The sequence below is a fragment of the Leucoraja erinacea genome, chromosome 20, assembly GCF_028641065.1.
Source record: "Leucoraja erinacea ecotype New England chromosome 20, Leri_hhj_1, whole genome shotgun sequence".
In the NCBI taxonomy this organism is placed as follows: domain Eukaryota; kingdom Metazoa; phylum Chordata; class Chondrichthyes; order Rajiformes; family Rajidae; genus Leucoraja; species Leucoraja erinaceus.
In genome coordinates, this window is record NC_073396.1 from 21,676,382 (window position 1) to 21,692,984 (window position 16,603).

Consider the following 16,603-nt stretch of genomic DNA (forward strand, 5'->3'; position numbering starts at 1 on the left):
TCTAAATGAAACTAAGATTGCTTGGTTATCATGCTAGGTAATTATTTTCTCCAATAGCTCGCTCCTTCGCTTGCAGATGCTGTCAATGCTAAAAATATTGTGATCATTTCCTTGGATTAAAGAAAAATTCAATTTGGCATTAGTTTCTTGCGACGTAATAAGGAAGGATAGACTTTGCGTGATCTCAGTTAAAGTTTGGTTTATTGTCACAGTGAAAAGCTTCAGTTGTGTGCTGACCCGTCCGTGGAAAGACGATACATGATTACAATTGAGCTGTCCACAATGTACGGATACAGGTTAAAGGGGATCAGTGGATAAAGTGATTAAAGATAGTCCGAGGGCCTCCAATGAGATAGATGGTAGATCAGGACCACTCTCTCGCTGTTGATAGTGGTATGTGAGATGCAGTTGCTTTCAGCTCTGTCTGATACATGTGGTGTTTGATTCCCAGGTGAACGATTCCTCCAACACAGCGGGCTCACCGGGGGAAATGTTGTCCAGGCGATGTGTCAGCCTCCTGAAGATGGCCCTTCGATCCGACGTGTGGCCAAAAGCTGAACTGAAGCTTCAGTGGTTTGACAAGTTGCTGATGACAGTGGTATGAATTTTGCAAACAGTTAATCTTGCAGAGAGCGACTTTTCGGGGAGCAACATACTGTACTATTTGTAGCCCTTCCACAGCTCCCTTCATTATCACCTCGTCCACAGCCAACAATGGACCATTGTGGGCTCCATCGTTCCTTGGTCATCGGTGCCGGCTCTGATTTGTTTTGAACCTTTTCATACCTCTAGTTTCCCTCTCCCCTGACTCTCAGTCCGAAGCAGGGTCTCGACCCAAACATCACCTTTCCCTTTTCTCCAGAGTTGCTGCCTGACCCACTGAGTTACTCCATAATTTTGTGTCCTATTTGTATGTTTAATCATACTATTTGTATGTTTAATCATTCTATCTTGCAGCCGAGATACATTCCAGCCTGACATAGATAATATCTAAATATATTCTCTCTTGTGGGACTACCCATTAGGAAGAGCACAGTGACGCAACTGGTAGAGCTGCTGCCTCACAGCGCTAGAGGCCCTGGTTCGATCCTGACCTCGGCTGCTGCCTGTATGGAGTTTACACACTCTCCCTGTGACCGCGTGGGTTTCCTCCGGGTGTTCAGGTTTCCTCCCCATGTTCCAAAGACGTGTGGGTTTGTAGGTTAATGGGCCTCTGTAAATTGTAGGGAGGATGCAGAGTGTAGATGAGAAAGTGAGATAACATAGAACTAGTGTGAACGGGTGATCGACGGTCGGCATGGACTAGGTGGGCCGAAGGGCCCTGTTTGCATGCTGTATTTTTCAAGCAATCAATAATATAGGTGCAACTACGTTTTGATACATGGAAGCTCAAATTGCTGCACTATAAGATTAAAAGCTAAAGAGATTATCCTCCCTGAATATTGAACACTGCAGATAAATTAACCTGGGTTATTACTTTAAAGAACATTAAGGTTACAAACCTCTGTTGGATTGGGAATGAGTGGGAAATCGATGCAGTGTGGATCACAGGCTAAGATATGTGGAGCAGCGTCACCAGTTGTAGCTGTAGCCGTGGGCTGCATGAGGGAGTTGAACATACACCCAGACTGAAATACAGCAAGGGGACAGACCCTTCGGCCCACCAAGTTTGTGCCGACCAGTGATCCCCCCCTCCCCCTCCCCCCCCGTACACCAGCACTATCCTACACAGTAAGAACAGTTTACAATTTCGCCAAAGCCATTTAATCTACAAACCTGCACCTCTTTGTGATGTGGGAGGAAACTCAAAGGAAAGTGACAGGAGGAACTTTCAAACTTCACACAGACAGCACTAGAGGTGAGGATGGAACCTGGGTTGTTGGAGCTATGAGGCAGTAGCTCTACCAGTTGCACCCCTGATACTACCTGATCTCCTCTGACACAAACCATGAGCTATTCAGCGCAGGATATTTCATACGACAGAGGAGCAGAATTAGGCCATTCGGCCCCCTGTGTCTGTGCTACCATTCGATCATGGCCAATCTATCTTTTCCTTTAGAGTTATGATTTTAGAGCTAGGGCGTGGAAACGGGCCCTTTAGCCCACTGAGTCCGCGCTGACCAGCGATCACCCCGTACACTAGCGTTATCGTGCAAACTAGGGACAGTTTACAGAAGCCTGTTGACCTACAAACCTGTACATCTTTGGAGTGTGGAGGAAACTGGAGCAACCAAAGAAACCCACGCGGTCACAGGGAGAACATACAAATTCCGTACAGACAGCACCCGTAGTCAGGATCGTACCCGGGTCTCTGGCACTGTAAGGCAGCAACTCTACCGCTGCGTCACCGTGCCGCCCAGTCTCAACCCCATCTCCCTGACTTTGCCCTATAATCTTTGACGCCTTTACTAATCACAAGCCTATTGATCTCTGCTTTGAAAATACCCAATCACGTGGCCTCCGCACCAAAAGAACTTGAGGGAAAAGATAGACACAATACGCTAGAGTAACCCAGCGGGTCAGGCAGCATCTGTGGAGAGAAAGGATGTGTGACGATTCGGGTCTGGAGCCTTCTTCAGACTGGCAGGATAAGGATACTGCCTTCAGATTTGCTCTGATTTTTATAATCTTAAAGTCAACCCCTCGATTCAGCTCAGCCATGAAATAAACGCCGTACACAGTGAATTTCCTAAATGGTATTAGTTCAGTTTGCATAGTTGTCCTGCATGAGTGGTCGCTGTAATCAAGGGGCGTGATGCACACTGCAGAAATGACTGAACATTTAATGCATTTTTATGCGGAGTGTAGACTCAGACGTAGGTTAGATGAGGAAGGCTTTGATTTTGCAGGACATTTAGTGCCATATAATTGACATTTGATGAGGTGAAATTGCATGTAATTTAAAAAAAAGAAATAATTTGAGAGAAGTCCTTTTAGGGAGCGATAGAGAGTTGCTATCTACACAGACCTGATGACTTTAGTTTAGCTCAGAGATACAGCATGGAAACGGGCCCTTTCACCCACTGAGTCCGCACCGACCAGCGATCACCTAGTTTTAAGGAGACACAAGGAGGCACTTTACTGTTAATTGTAAAGTGGAAATGGCTGAAAGCTTTGTTCCCTGGTGCTGATATCACCAATTATCTCTCGTGGACCAACCACATTGTTGCGACAATCATGAAGGCACACCAACGTCTCTATATCCCAGGAGACGCGCTGCCTTAAGAAAGGTATCGACCCGACCCATGTTCCCCAGAGATGCTACCTGACCCGCTGAGCTACTCCAGCACTTTGTGTATGAACCAGCATGTGCAGTTCTTTGTTTCTACAATAATCAACTTCATGCCTGTTTCAGGAGCAGCCCAACCAGGCGAACATGGCCAACATCTGCACGGGGCTGGAGGTGCTGAGCTTCCTCCTCACCGTGCTCCAGTCGCCAGCAATCCTCAGCAGCTTCAAGCCGCTGCAGCGGGGGATCGCGGCCTGCATGACCTGCGGCAACAACAAAGTCCTTCGGGCCGTCCACACCCTGCTATCCCGACTGATGAGCGTCTTCCCCACAGAGCCAAGTACGTCGCACGTGGGTGAGAGAGGGCTGGGGGATGGGGGGGGGGGGATGGGGGGGGGGTGTGAGAGAGCTGGCCGGGGGGATGGGGGGGGTGAGAGAGGGCCGGGGGATGGGGGGGGGGTGAGAGAGGGCCGGGGGGGGGGGGGGGGGTGAGAGAGGGCCGGGGGGATGGGGGGGGGGTGAGAGAGGGCCGGGGGGATGGGGGGGGGAGAGAGGGCCGGGGATGGGGGGAGAGGGGGGATGAGGGGGGGGGGGGGAGGGGGGGGGGGGGGAGGAGGGGGATGTGAGGGGTGAGAGGGCCGGGGATGGGGGGGGGGGGGTGAGAGAGAGGGCCGGGGGATGGGGGGGGTGAGCGGTCCGGAGTAGTTTGGGGAGAAAGAGTGCTGAAGGCGGGTGTGGAGATGAAGAGAGGGCCAGGGGATGTGGGGAGAGGGACAGGACCTGAAGAGGAGAGAGAAGGGGCTGGAGCAGTGGGGATGATGTGAGAGCTGCGACAATGGGGAGACAGAGGACTGGGGGAGTTGGGGGAGAGAGGGCTGGAGGGTGGTGTTTGTGTGAAGGCCAGTGGTGTGGGGGAGAGAGGTGATCGGGGAGTGGAGAGGGGGGAGGGGGTGCGATAGAATGGGGGTTGGAGGGAGGGCTGGGTGAGTTTGGAGGGAGAGCACTGGAAGTGATGGAGAGAATGGGCTGGAGGGCAGGAAGAGTCGCGGTGGGATGGCTGGATGTGTGGAGGGGAGAGACAGAAGGTGTAAGGGGTGGGGCGGGGGCAGTTGTGTGCGGCAGAGAGCCGGACGGGGAGAAGAGGAGGCGAAGGAGAGAGGGCCAGGGGAGAGTGGGCGGGAAGAGAGAGGGAGGGAGATAATCGGTGTGCTGGAGTGAGGGGCAGATGTGGATGGTGGAGTGAAGGAGCGTGGCCGGGGTGGGGCCTTCGGGAGGTTAAGGGGATGGGCGCCATATTGATGCCACACGTTGCTAGTGTCACCTTCCTCGCTAACCCCACCCAGGCACGTCGAGCGTGGCATCGAAGTACGAGGAGCTGGAATGCCTCTACGCGGCCGTGGGGAAAGTCATTTACGAAGGCCTCACTAACTATGAGAAAGCAACCAATGCCAATCCCAATCAGCTCTTTGGTGAGTCGTGCAGAGCAACAGCAACCCTTTCTTTCTCCTAATTAAGCTTTAAGGCGAGATGCAATTTTTGCGGAGTGCATGTCATTGTCGTACAGTGGGGGTGTGGAACAGGCCCTTCAGCTCAACTTGTCTGTGCCGACCAAAATGCCCCACCTAACCTACCCCCCTAGCTCAGGACCGCGAGTACTGGAAACATCCTTGTAAATCTTTCCACCTGCACTTCCAGCTGAATGACATCCTTCCTACAGCAGGGAGACCAGAGCTGAAAAGAGTGCTCCAAATGCAGCCTCACAAGAGCCAGCGTTCACAAACAAAAGGCAGCCTTTGTCGTTTGCAAAGTATTAATGGGGGTTTACTGGCTGGTTGAAGGACTCTTTAATTTTAGACTTTAGAGATACAACACAGAACGAGGCTCTTCGGCCCACCGAATCTGTGCCGACCAACAATCACCCCTGGACACTAGCACTAACCTACACACTAGGAACTTTATACTTTAGTATATGCAGCATAGAAACAGGCCCTACGGCCCACCGAGTCTGCGCTGACCAGCGATCACCCCGTACACTAGCACTATCCTACACACTAGGGACAATTTACAATTTTATCGTCGCCAATTAACCTACAAACCTGCACACCTTTGGAAAGTGGGCGGAAACCAGAGCACCCGGTCAAAACCCATGCGGTCACAGGGAGAACGTACAAACTCCGTACGGTCAGCAGCCGTAGTCAGGATCGCACCCAGGTCCCTGCGCTGTAAGGCAGCAACTCTACCGCTGCGCCACTGTGCTTCGCTGGGCCATATCCTATTGAAGGTGAGGTGGGTGGACCCTGTTTTATTGAGCTTGTCTGAAATGTTTTGGCTTCTTATCTTTATCTTTAAACCATGCAGGTACACTGATGATCCTGAAGTCGGCTTGCAGCAACAACCCCAGCTACATCGACCGCCTCATCTCTGTCTTCATGCGCTCCCTCCAGAAGATGGTCAGAGATCATCTCAACCCACAGACCACTCCCGGGGCATCGGAAACTAGCACAGGTAATGCCTTGGAAGGAACTGCAGCTGCTGGTTTACATTGAAGATAAGCACAGAACGCTGGTCAGGTGGCATCTCTGGAGAAAAGGAATAGGTGACTTTTCGGGTCGAGACCCTTCTTCAGACTGAGAGTCAGTGGGGAGGGCAACAGGAGGTATGAAAAGATTCAGAACAAATCGGAGCCGGCACTGATGTTGGCTGTGGAAGAGGTGATAAGAGAGGGAGAGAAACCTGGCTCTCAGTCTGAAGTAGGGCCTCGACCCGAAACGTCACCTATTCCTTTTCTCCAGATATGCTGCCTGAACCGCTGAGTTAATCCAGGTTTTTGTGTCTATCATTAGTAATGCTGCTACATTTCACTTTTATTTTAATTTTGCTACTTTGTTGGAATAAAATTGAATGCAATTCCACAGAGAATGGGATAAAAATGTCATTCAGCTCCTGAGCTTACAGCAGAGAGTGGCATGGTGGCGCAACGGGTAAAAGCTGCTGCCTCACAGTGCCAGAATCCAGGTTTTGATTCTGCAAACGGGTGCTGTCTGTACGGAGTTTGCATGTTCTCCCTGTGACCGTGTGGGTTTTCTCCAGCTGCTTCGGTTTCCTCCTACATCCCAAAGACGTGCAGGTTTGTAGGTTAATTGACATTTGTAAATTGTCCCTAGTGTGTAGGGTAGAACTAGTGTAAGGGTGATTGCTGGTCAGCGTGAACTCGGGAGGCCAAAGGGCCTGTTTCCACGCTGTAGCTCTGAACTAAACAATCTATCACAATCACAATAATATTTCATTAGCCAAGTATGTTTTGCAACATACGAGGAATTTCATTTGCCAAGTCAATCATACGCATAAAAAGCAACGGAACACACGAAACACATTTTAACATAAACATCCATCACAGTGACTCCTCCACATTCCTCTCTGTGATGGAAGGCGCAAAAAGTTCAATCTCTTCCCTTTGTTCTCCCGCGGTCGGGGGCCTCGAGGCCTCTGTTGACGGGATGATCGTGATTCTCGTAGCCGGCAGCGTTCGGGCCCTCCACGACGAGGCAATTAGCTCCTGCATCGGGGGGATGTCTGTTCCCCCGCGCCGGACGATCGGACCCCGCGTCGGGGCTGGTCGAACCTTCCGCGACGTTGTAGCTCCCGACATCCACGGCCTCTCCCGTGACTGCGAGCTCCCGATGTAAAGTCCGCAGGCGTTGGACCCATCCCAGGCAAGGGATCGACTACAATGCAAGTCCACGCCTCGTGGTGGGGCCCAAGGTCAGTCCGAGGAGGCCTCCAGCTCCATCGATGGTAGGCTGCAGATCGACCGGAGAATGCGATCTGAAAATTAATTGCATCTCCGGCAAGGTAAGAAACTGAAAACAAATGTTCCTCCGACCCCTCCCCCTCCTCTCACATAAAACAAACCGAAGAACATTTACACAAACTTTTAACACACACTAAAAATTAAAAAAAAGACGAAAAAACAAACAGACTGCTGGCGGGGCTGCCAATCGTGCGGTGCCCCTGTTGGTAATAACCAGTCTTGCTTTTAACAGCAGGTCAGTTTGATTTGCGGTCCAATATATTTTTTTATACAGGTGGAAAGATGTGAAGGAAAAAAATGTAGGAGTTAGATAATGTAGCAGTTAGATAATAAACATTTCAGACTTCAAGGTGCCCTTCAAAATATATATTTCAAGACTTCTTTTCTCCATTGATGTTTAAGAATGACGGGCTTGATATTGGATCAATGCACTACTTCAAAAAAACGTCTGAAAAATGCTCAAACATCAGTGCTGAAATAGATCTCAGCCAGCACGCTCCACACTTTCATTATACGTCGGCAAATGTATCTCTCTGATGTCAGGGTGATATTTGTGGAGTGAAGGGAACATGGTGTGCTTCCATTGAGGTTCCCAGAAGAAGAAGGTTCTTCTGAAGAAGGGTCTCGAAACGAAACGTCACTTTAGTTTAGTTTAGCGATTCAGTGCAGATACAGGCCCTTTGGCCCATTGAGTCCACACCGTGATCCTCACACATTAACACTATCCTACACACACTAGGGACAATTTACCAAGCCAATCAACCCTACAAACCTGTCCGTCTTTGGTGTGGGAGGAAACCGAAGATCTCGGAGCAAACCCACGTGGTCACGGGGAGAACGTATAACTCCGTACAGACAGCACCCGTAGTCGGGATCGCACCCAGGTCTCTGGCTCTGCTGGCGCTGTAAGGCAGCAACTCCACCACTGCACTTATCCATGTTCTCCAGAGATGCTGCCTGCCTGACACGCTGAGTTATTCCAGTACTTTGTGGCTTGTTTTTAAGATGACTTGGCAGATTGGCAAATAGATAGATGGGGAGTCTGGCATGTTAATTCCATGACTATCTGGAGCTCGGTGACAAGATGAGTGTAGGAGGAGGAAGGAGCAGGGGAATTAGTGGGAGATTGAATTGATTTCGATTCAATTCAGAATTTCCAGTGTTGAGGTTTCCTGCTGTGAAAATATTGTTTAGTGGAGGAGCAGAGTTGCAGTGTGACCGTGTCCTTGTTGACCGTGGTAAAGGTGACTGTGCCTGCATGGTGGCCGCGATCCCATCGCATTTAAAGTACAATTAGTTTAGTTTGGAGATACACTATGGAAACGGGTCCTTCGGCCCGTCGAGTCCACGCCGACCATCGATCATCCATTCACACTAGTTCTATGTTCTCCCACTTTCACATCCACTCCCAACACACTTGGAGCACTTTACAGAGGGCCAATTAACCAACAAACGCACACGTCTTTGGGATGTGGGAGGAAACCGGAGCACCCGGAGGAAACCCACGTGTTCATAGGGAGAGCGTGCAAACTCCACATAACCACCACCCGAGGTCTGGAGCGAACGCGGTTCTCTGGCGCGGTGTGGTGGCAGCTCTACCAGCTGTGCCACTTTGCTGCCCTGGTGGGAGAAATGGGAGCACATTGAGGTGGGGGTTGACAGACAGGTGGGGGTGCAAAATGTTTTTAAAAATGAGTTTGGGGAAGTATTGCTTAAAACTGGAGAATTCAATGTTCATACGTTGGGTTGTAAGCTACCAAGGGGAATATGAGGTGCTGATCCTCCATTTTGTATGTGGCCTCACTGGCAATGGAGGAGGCCCAGGGCATGGGAATGGGAAGGAGATTAAAATGGTTAGCAACCGGGAGATCCACCAGGCCTTGGCGGGCGGACTGAGCGCGTGTCCGGCAAGAAGATTGAATATTGGAGGAATGAATGGCTGTGGAAAGTTAAAGTTTGTGGAGATGAAGGGTAGATGAACACCGTTTAAACTTCCCAAACAGCTCTGAAACAAGGTAGTTAATTTAAGATTTTCAACCATGTTTGCAAGAAGATTAATGTGCCTGGAGCAAATTCAAGTGATATATCAACCCTAAGTGTTAATTAAATTGCAGTTATTGCAAATACACTCTATCATGTTACAAAGATAGTGAAAATTCAACATGCTTTTAAATTTAAATTTCGTGTTGTAATAATTGAATCGAATGCTGTCTTCAGAACTCGTTTTACATAGATTTCTTCCCCTTCCCTGCAATCAAAAGATACCCTGCCCCAAGGATTCAACATTGCTGCTACCTTGAGCTTTATTCAGTCATTGCTGAGATTCAGAAACCTATGCATAACCCATTAAATTTTTGGTTGTAAAATCTCCTCTGTGGTAATTAATATTCAGCTAAAGTTAAATCTTTTGCGCAGAGGCAAATTGCAGTGAATTATTAATGTAGTTATCTTAAGAGAGGTGTATAAAATCATGAGGAGAATGGATAAAGTGATTGCATCCGAGGGGAATCAAGAACCAGAGGACAGAGGAAGAGGGGAAGAGATTTAATGGGAACCTGGGAGGCAACCTTTTGACTCGGAGGGAGGCGGGTGTATGGAACAAGCTGCCAGATGAGATAGTTGAGACAGGTACTTTAAAAGCATTTTAAAAACACGGGCATATTGACATATCGGTTCATGGGTAGGAAAGGTTTAGGGGGATAGGGGTCAAACGTGGGCAAATGGGACATTTGCGTAGATGGGCCAATTTGGTCGGCATGGACGAGTTGGGCCGAAGGACCTTTTTAATTCTCTGACACTGCGATGAATTACAATTGAATTCTAGGATAGGTCAAGGATTCTTGAAAATCAAAGATTCAGCACGCCACCCACATTAAACGGGGATTAATTGTGATACAAGATTAAATAAATGAGGCTAGTCAGGGCCCTGCCATCAAGCACACTTAAAAAAAATCTTAGTAACTACCAGTCTTAAGAGTGTGAAGAAGGGTCGCGACCCAAAATGTTGCCTATACATGTTCATGTGGCCCACTGAGTTATTCCATTGTTATGTTAGCAGGTTGAAAACCTACGAGCTAGGAGCTCATGTTAGTGTTAGGAGTGTGGACCCTTCCCCACGCTGGTATCATGGTACCCTTCCCCATGCAGAAGTAAGCCATTCGGCCCATCAAGAATACTCCGCCATTCGATCATGGCTGATCTCTTTATCCTCTCAACCCCATTCGCCTGCCTTCTCCCCATAACCTTTGCGACCCTTACTAATCAAAAATCTTTCAAACTCTGCTTTGAATATACCCAGTTCTGGCCATTCCCTTCACAGTACTGCCTGATCAACTGAGTTGATTGATTGAAAGGTGCAGCATGGAAGGAAGCAGGCCCTTCGGCCCACCGAGTCCGTGCCGACCTTTGATCACCAGTTCACATTAGTTCTATGTTATCCCACATTCGCATCCACTCCTACACATTAGGGGCAGTTTAACACAGGGCCAGTTAACCTACAAACCCACACGTCTTTGGGACGTGGGAGGAAACCCGTACTTGATTAGTGAGGGTGTCAGGGGTTACGTGGAGAAGGCAGGAGAACGGGGCTGAGAGGGAAAGATAAATCAGCCATGATGGAATGGCGGAGTAGACTTGATGGACCAAATTGCCTAATTCTGCTCCCCCTAATTATGAACTTATGAAACCGGAGCACAGGGAGAAAACCCGTGTGGTCACAGGGAGAATGTGTAAATTCTACACAGACAGTGCCCGTGGTCAGGATCGAACCCGAGTCTCTGGCGCCGGGTGGCAGCGGCTCTACCTGCTGCACCTCTCCGTTCCTGAAACACTCTGTGCTTTCTCACGATTCTAGCATCTGCAGTCTCTCGGGCTCTTAATGGCCAGCAGGTGGAGCTCACTACCCTCGTGTTATTAATGCATTGCATACTCTCTGCTCTGTTCCAACCCACCAGGCCATTCTTCCACAGCAGAACAACTGAACACTGGAAATTCTGAAAATCTGAAATTAAATTGAGGCTCTGGTCAAAAAATAGAGGCTTGGGACAGGTATGGGCAGCTGGGATCACATGAATCCCTGGAGCAGAGGGAATGCAGGAGTATACTTAAGAAACAGTAAGAGAGAGCCGTGATACTATAGAAACATAGAAAATAGGTGCAGGAGTAGGTCATTCAGCCCTTCGAGCCTGCACAGCCATTCAATATGATCATGGCTGATCATCCAACTCGTATCCCATCCCTGCCTTCTGTCCATACTCCCTGATCCCTTTAGCCACAAGGGCCACATCTAACTCCCTCTTAAATATAGCCAATGAATTGGCCTCAACTACCTTCTGTGGCAGAGAATTCCACAGATTCACCGCTCTCTGTGTAAAAAATGATTTTCTCATCTCGGTCCTAAAAGATTTCCCCCTTATCCTTAAACTGTGACCCCTAGTTCTGGACTTCCCCAACATCAGAAATAATCTTCCTGCATCTAGCCTGTCCAACCCCTTAAGAAGTTTGTAAGTTTCTATACGATTTGTAAGTTTCTATACCTGGGCTGCACTGGATGGTTAGAATGCATGGGATCCAGGGAGTGCTAACTGACATCCTGGAGGGAAGCAGAGGATGATGGCAGAAGGGAGTTTATATACAAGGGCGGCATGGTGGCGCAGCAGTAGACTTGCTGCCTTTCAGCGTCAGAGACCCCGGTTCGATCCTGACTACGGGTGATGTCTGTATGGAGTTTGTACGTTCTCCCCGTGACCTGCATGGGTTTTCTCTGGGTGCTCAGGTTTCCTCCCACTCTCCAAAGACATCTAGGATTGTAAACTAATTGGCTTGGTAAAATTGTAAATTATCCCTGGTGTGCAGGATAGTGCTAGTATGTGGGGATCACTGGGCGACGCAGACTTGGTGGGCCGAAGGGCCTTTTTCTGTGTTGAATCTTTAAACTACAATAAACCAACCTGAATAAACCGGAAGATACACGAAAAGCTGGAGTAACTCAGCGGGACAGGCAGCATCGCTGGAGAGAAGGAATGGGTGACGTTTATTCAGACTTCCCGCTGAGTCACTCCAGCTTTTTGAGTCTATCTCCCTTCCATTGACTCCCATCTACACTCCACTCTGTCTCAGCAAGGCCACCAGCATCGGCAGCTCCTTGTGTCTCCATTATAGCTCAGTAGCCAGGTGTCTAACGTCTAAAGAGTGGATGAGGGGCAGCAGCTTCCATTCACGGATGAGAGGCAGCGCGGGATCCTTTTTTAAGGGTCGGCGGCAATCTCTGTAATTGGCTCGGCGTGTCTGAAGAACGGCTGTTCAACATGGTACACTCGTGCCACGGAGTGAAAACAGTTCCATCTCCTCACTAATTTGTGTTTTCTTGGCCAGAAGTGTGAGGCAGGAATTTAATTTGCAGGAGTGCTAATTTGCTTTTGTGTTTCTTCACCATGTATTGCAATTATCGAAGCAGCTCCGACCTTGAAGATGTTTAAGAAGTTACCTGGTAGTGACATTTACTGTCACGACCCCTGTGCTGTGTCTTTACATGCTAATTGCCTGGGAAATGGAATAAAAGATGCAATTAAAAGATGCTGGCATGCCAAAGCCTAAATGCATGACTTCAAAGGGGCGTGCACGGTGGCGCAGCGGTAGAGCTGCTGCCTCACTGCGCCAGAGACCCAGGTTTATCCTGATTAAGGATGCTGTCTATACGGAGTTTGTACGTTCTCCCTGTGACCGCGTGGGTTTTCTCCGGGTGCCCCTTGTGTGAAGGATAGTGCTAATGTACGGGGTGATCGGGCTGGTGGGCGCGGACTCGTTGGGCCAAAGGGTCTGTTTCCGCACTGCATCTCTAAAGTCTTACTGAAAGCTTTGCATTCTACTAGCTGTGCCTTTGCATGTCAGACGGTACATAAACAGGCCCTTCAGCCCAACTCGTCCTTGCTGACTATGCTATCCATGTTTAATGATGCTGTGTTTTTGCATGTATCAAGGTACAAGGTTCATTGAATCAGTAAGATTATTGCCATCCATGAGTACAATTTCAGGCAGTTCAGTTGCTGATGATAGCTGGGAAGGAACTGTCCCTGAATCTGGAGGTGTGTTCTTTTCACACTTCCGTACCTCTTCCAACGGGCATGAATCCAAGATGGTGCCCAACACAGGCGACTATTTGCATCCTAGACACAGAAGCAGACCTACAAACTCGTATTATAATTGCTCCACACTCTTAAAACTGTGTACACTGTAAATGGATTGATTGTAATCATGTATTGTCTTTCTGCTGACTGGTTAGCTCGCAACAATAAGCTTTTCACTGTACCTCAGTACACGTGACAATAAACTAAACTGAACTGAAACTCTTGCCTGATGGGAGAGGGGAGAAGAGGGAATGACCGGAGTGAGACTGGTCCTTGATTATGCTCAGTCTCAAATTCCAAGTCATTCTTCTTTGTATCCTGCCTGCTCCACTGTAGTCTGGGTTGGCCACTATTGTAGCTTTTAAAGACTCCATTCAACTCTATAAAGTTTGCAGGGCTCCACGATAAGCCTGAACTTGTGTTGCAACGTGGTTCTTGGCGAAAGGCTTTGGAACCTTTTGGTTTTATAGCAGCTGCAGTTGTCTTTCACACCTGGTTACTGAGTTATATTCGAGGCACAAGAAGCTGGAATCTTGAGCAAAACTCAAGGTGCCGGACTAACTCAACGGCTTAGGCAGCATCGGGATCCTTCTTCCCACCCGAAACGTTGCCTGTAACTTCCCTTCACAGATGTCTCCTGACCCGCTGAGTGACTCCAGCACGTTGTGTGTTAACTGAATATTGATTGGTTAGTATATTAACACACTCTCGATACTGCCTTCACAGAGAGTTAAATTACGCATCTAACTGCAACCTATTTCTTTTAAAAAAAGACACAAAGTGCTGGAGTAGCTCGGCAGGCGAGACAGCACCTGTAATGGGACTGGTGGGGCCTTCTTCAAATCCCAGAGTCTGAAGGGATCTGAAGATTTAATAGGAACCTGAGGGATAACTTTTTCCCACAATGGGTGGTGTTATATGGAACGAGCTGCTGGAGGAGGTAGTTGAAGGTACTATCACAAATGTGAAGAAACATTTAGACAGGTACGTGGATAGGACAGGTTTAGAGGGATATAGGCCAATTGCAGGCAGGTGGGACTAGTGTAGATGGGACATGTTGGCCGGTGTTGGCAAGTTGGGTAAGACTCTATTACATGAGTGTAATCTTGTGTAGTCTTTCCTCTGACTGGTTAGTGATAGCTGGAAGCTTTCACTGTACCTCAGTACACGTGACAGTAAACTCAGCTAGAAACGACACAATCTCGATGCTGCTCTCATTGAACAGTCTAACTACAACTTTAGTTTGGAGCACATCCACCACTGGACTGCTGTGGACTGTGTGTTTCAAGAAGGCAGCTCAATGCCACCTTTTTGGGAGAAATTAGGGATGGACGATAAACACTGCCCTTGCTCGCAACGCCTGTGTCCCGTTGCTGTACAAAGCAATGACCACACACTAAACATGACACCACTAGATGGTGCTCCAAGCAGAATATTGTGTTCCATTTCCAATAGTCAAAAGTGTACATGTCTTTGAGAAGACGGTCAGAATCTTTCCCCTCCCAGGGTGGAAATGTCAGGCTAGAGGGCAGAGCTTCAGGCTGAAAGCTTCAGGGAGATGTGCGGGGCAAGTATTTTTGCTGGTTTACAAAACAGGACACAGAGTGGTGGAGTAGCTCAACAGGTCAGGGCAGCACAGTGTTGCGATGGACTTGCTTGCTCACAGCGCCAGAGACCCAGGTTCTATCCTGGCCACGGGTGCTGTCTGCATGGAGTTTGCACAATTTCTCTGTGAGTGCGTGAGTTCTCCTGAAATGCTGCCTGACCCAGTGAGTTAATCCAGCACTCTGTGTCTTGTTTTGTATACCAGCCAAAGCAGTTCCTTGTTTCTGCAAGTATTTTTATACAGCGGATGGTGGGAGCCTGGAACAAGGTGGTGGTGGAGGCAGATACAAATGTGGTGTTTAAGAGGCTTTTAGATCGGCACATGGATATGGAGGGATATGGAGCATGTGGAGGCTGAGGAGATTATCTTGCCATCATGTTTGGCACGGAATTTCTGACATGAAAACTTTACAGACACAGCTTGGAAACAGGCCCTTCGGCCGACTGAGTCTACGCTAAGACTTACACAGTAGGGACAATTTTACCAAAGCCAATTAACCTACAAACCTGTACGTCTTTTGAGCGTGTGAGGAAACCGGAGGTCCCGGAGAAAACCCACACGGTCACAGGGAAAATGTACAAACTCCGTACAGACAGCACCCATAGTCAGGATCAAACCCGTGTCTCTGGTGCTGTAAGGCAGCAACTCTACCGCTGCGCCACCGTGCCGCCCACTGGCACCCAAAAAGGTACTGTTTTGCGATCTATATGATTTTCCTGTCGTTTGGTAACACACATGAAGTAGGGCTTCCTACACCTATCGTGCTACTTTTCCTGCATGGTATTAACACGGGGAAATGTATTTCTCTCTCGCAGTCACGATTGAGTTGATCATGCTAAGCCTGGAGCTCGTGAAAACCCGCCTTGCTGTAATGAGCATGGAAATGCGGAAGAACTTCATCCAAGTCATCTTGACCTCTCTCATTGAGAAGTCACCCGATGCCAAAATTTTGAGGGCTGTGGTGAAGATAGTCGAGGAGTGGGTGAAGAACAATTCTGCCATGGCAATAAACCAGGTGAGAACAATACAGACGGGCTACATACAATTGCAGTCAAAGTCAGAGTGGCCTGGCTACAATCATTTACAGACTTTTCCAAGCCTAGTTAATGTCATGTGTACCGAGCTACAGTAAAAACGTTATTGTTGTTGTGTGATGTTCAGTCAGCACAAAAACAATACACGATTACAATCAAGCTGTCCACAAATGCAGGATATAGGGAATAACGTTTAGATGAAGGCCAGTAACTTCCGATTAAAAACAGTCTAAGGGTTTCCAATGATGCGGATGGGAGGTCAGGACTGCTCTCTCGTTGGTGAGATGATGCTTCAGTTGCCTGATAATAACTGGGGGAAAAACAGTCCCTGAATCTGGAGGTTTGCGTTTTCATGCGTCTGTACCTCTTGCCTGATGGGAGAGCGGAGTAGAGGGAGTGACCGGGGTAAGAACGGTCCATGATTATGCTGGTGCCCTTGTTGAGGCAGCGTGAAGTGTAGATGGATTCTAGATGAAGTCTCGACAGTTCAACTTTAATATGTACCATCAATGGAATATTGGAATTCTTACTTGCAGCAATTTAACAGGCTCCTAAACGCAATACAGACAGATACATTTTTTTTTTAAATCAATAAATGAAGAATCACAATACTAGTGCATAAACGGAAATCCTTAGTGCAACTAAAGACAGTCCATGGAATTTCATAGTTACTGAGATTGGTATTGGGTATTGGTTCAAGAGCCTGATGATTGTTGGGAAGAAGTTGTTTTTGAACAAGCTCATCAGGTTTTCAGGCTCCAATACCTTCTTCCTGATGGTAGGAGCTAAATGAGTGCG

At 48.4% G+C, this 16,603-nt stretch overlaps 1 protein-coding gene across 1 annotated transcript in view; it reads left to right on the top strand.

Moving 5' to 3' along the window:
- The window catches only part of trrap (transformation/transcription domain-associated protein), a 168,782-nt gene that overhangs the window by 73,512 nt on the left and 78,667 nt on the right, over positions 1-16,603 (top strand). The window contains 5 exon segments of the mRNA XM_055651623.1: positions 452-598; positions 3,356-3,569; positions 4,573-4,698; positions 5,588-5,734; positions 15,587-15,786. Of these exon segments, the coding sequence (XP_055507598.1) occupies positions 452-598; positions 3,356-3,569; positions 4,573-4,698; positions 5,588-5,734; positions 15,587-15,786 (834 nt within the window).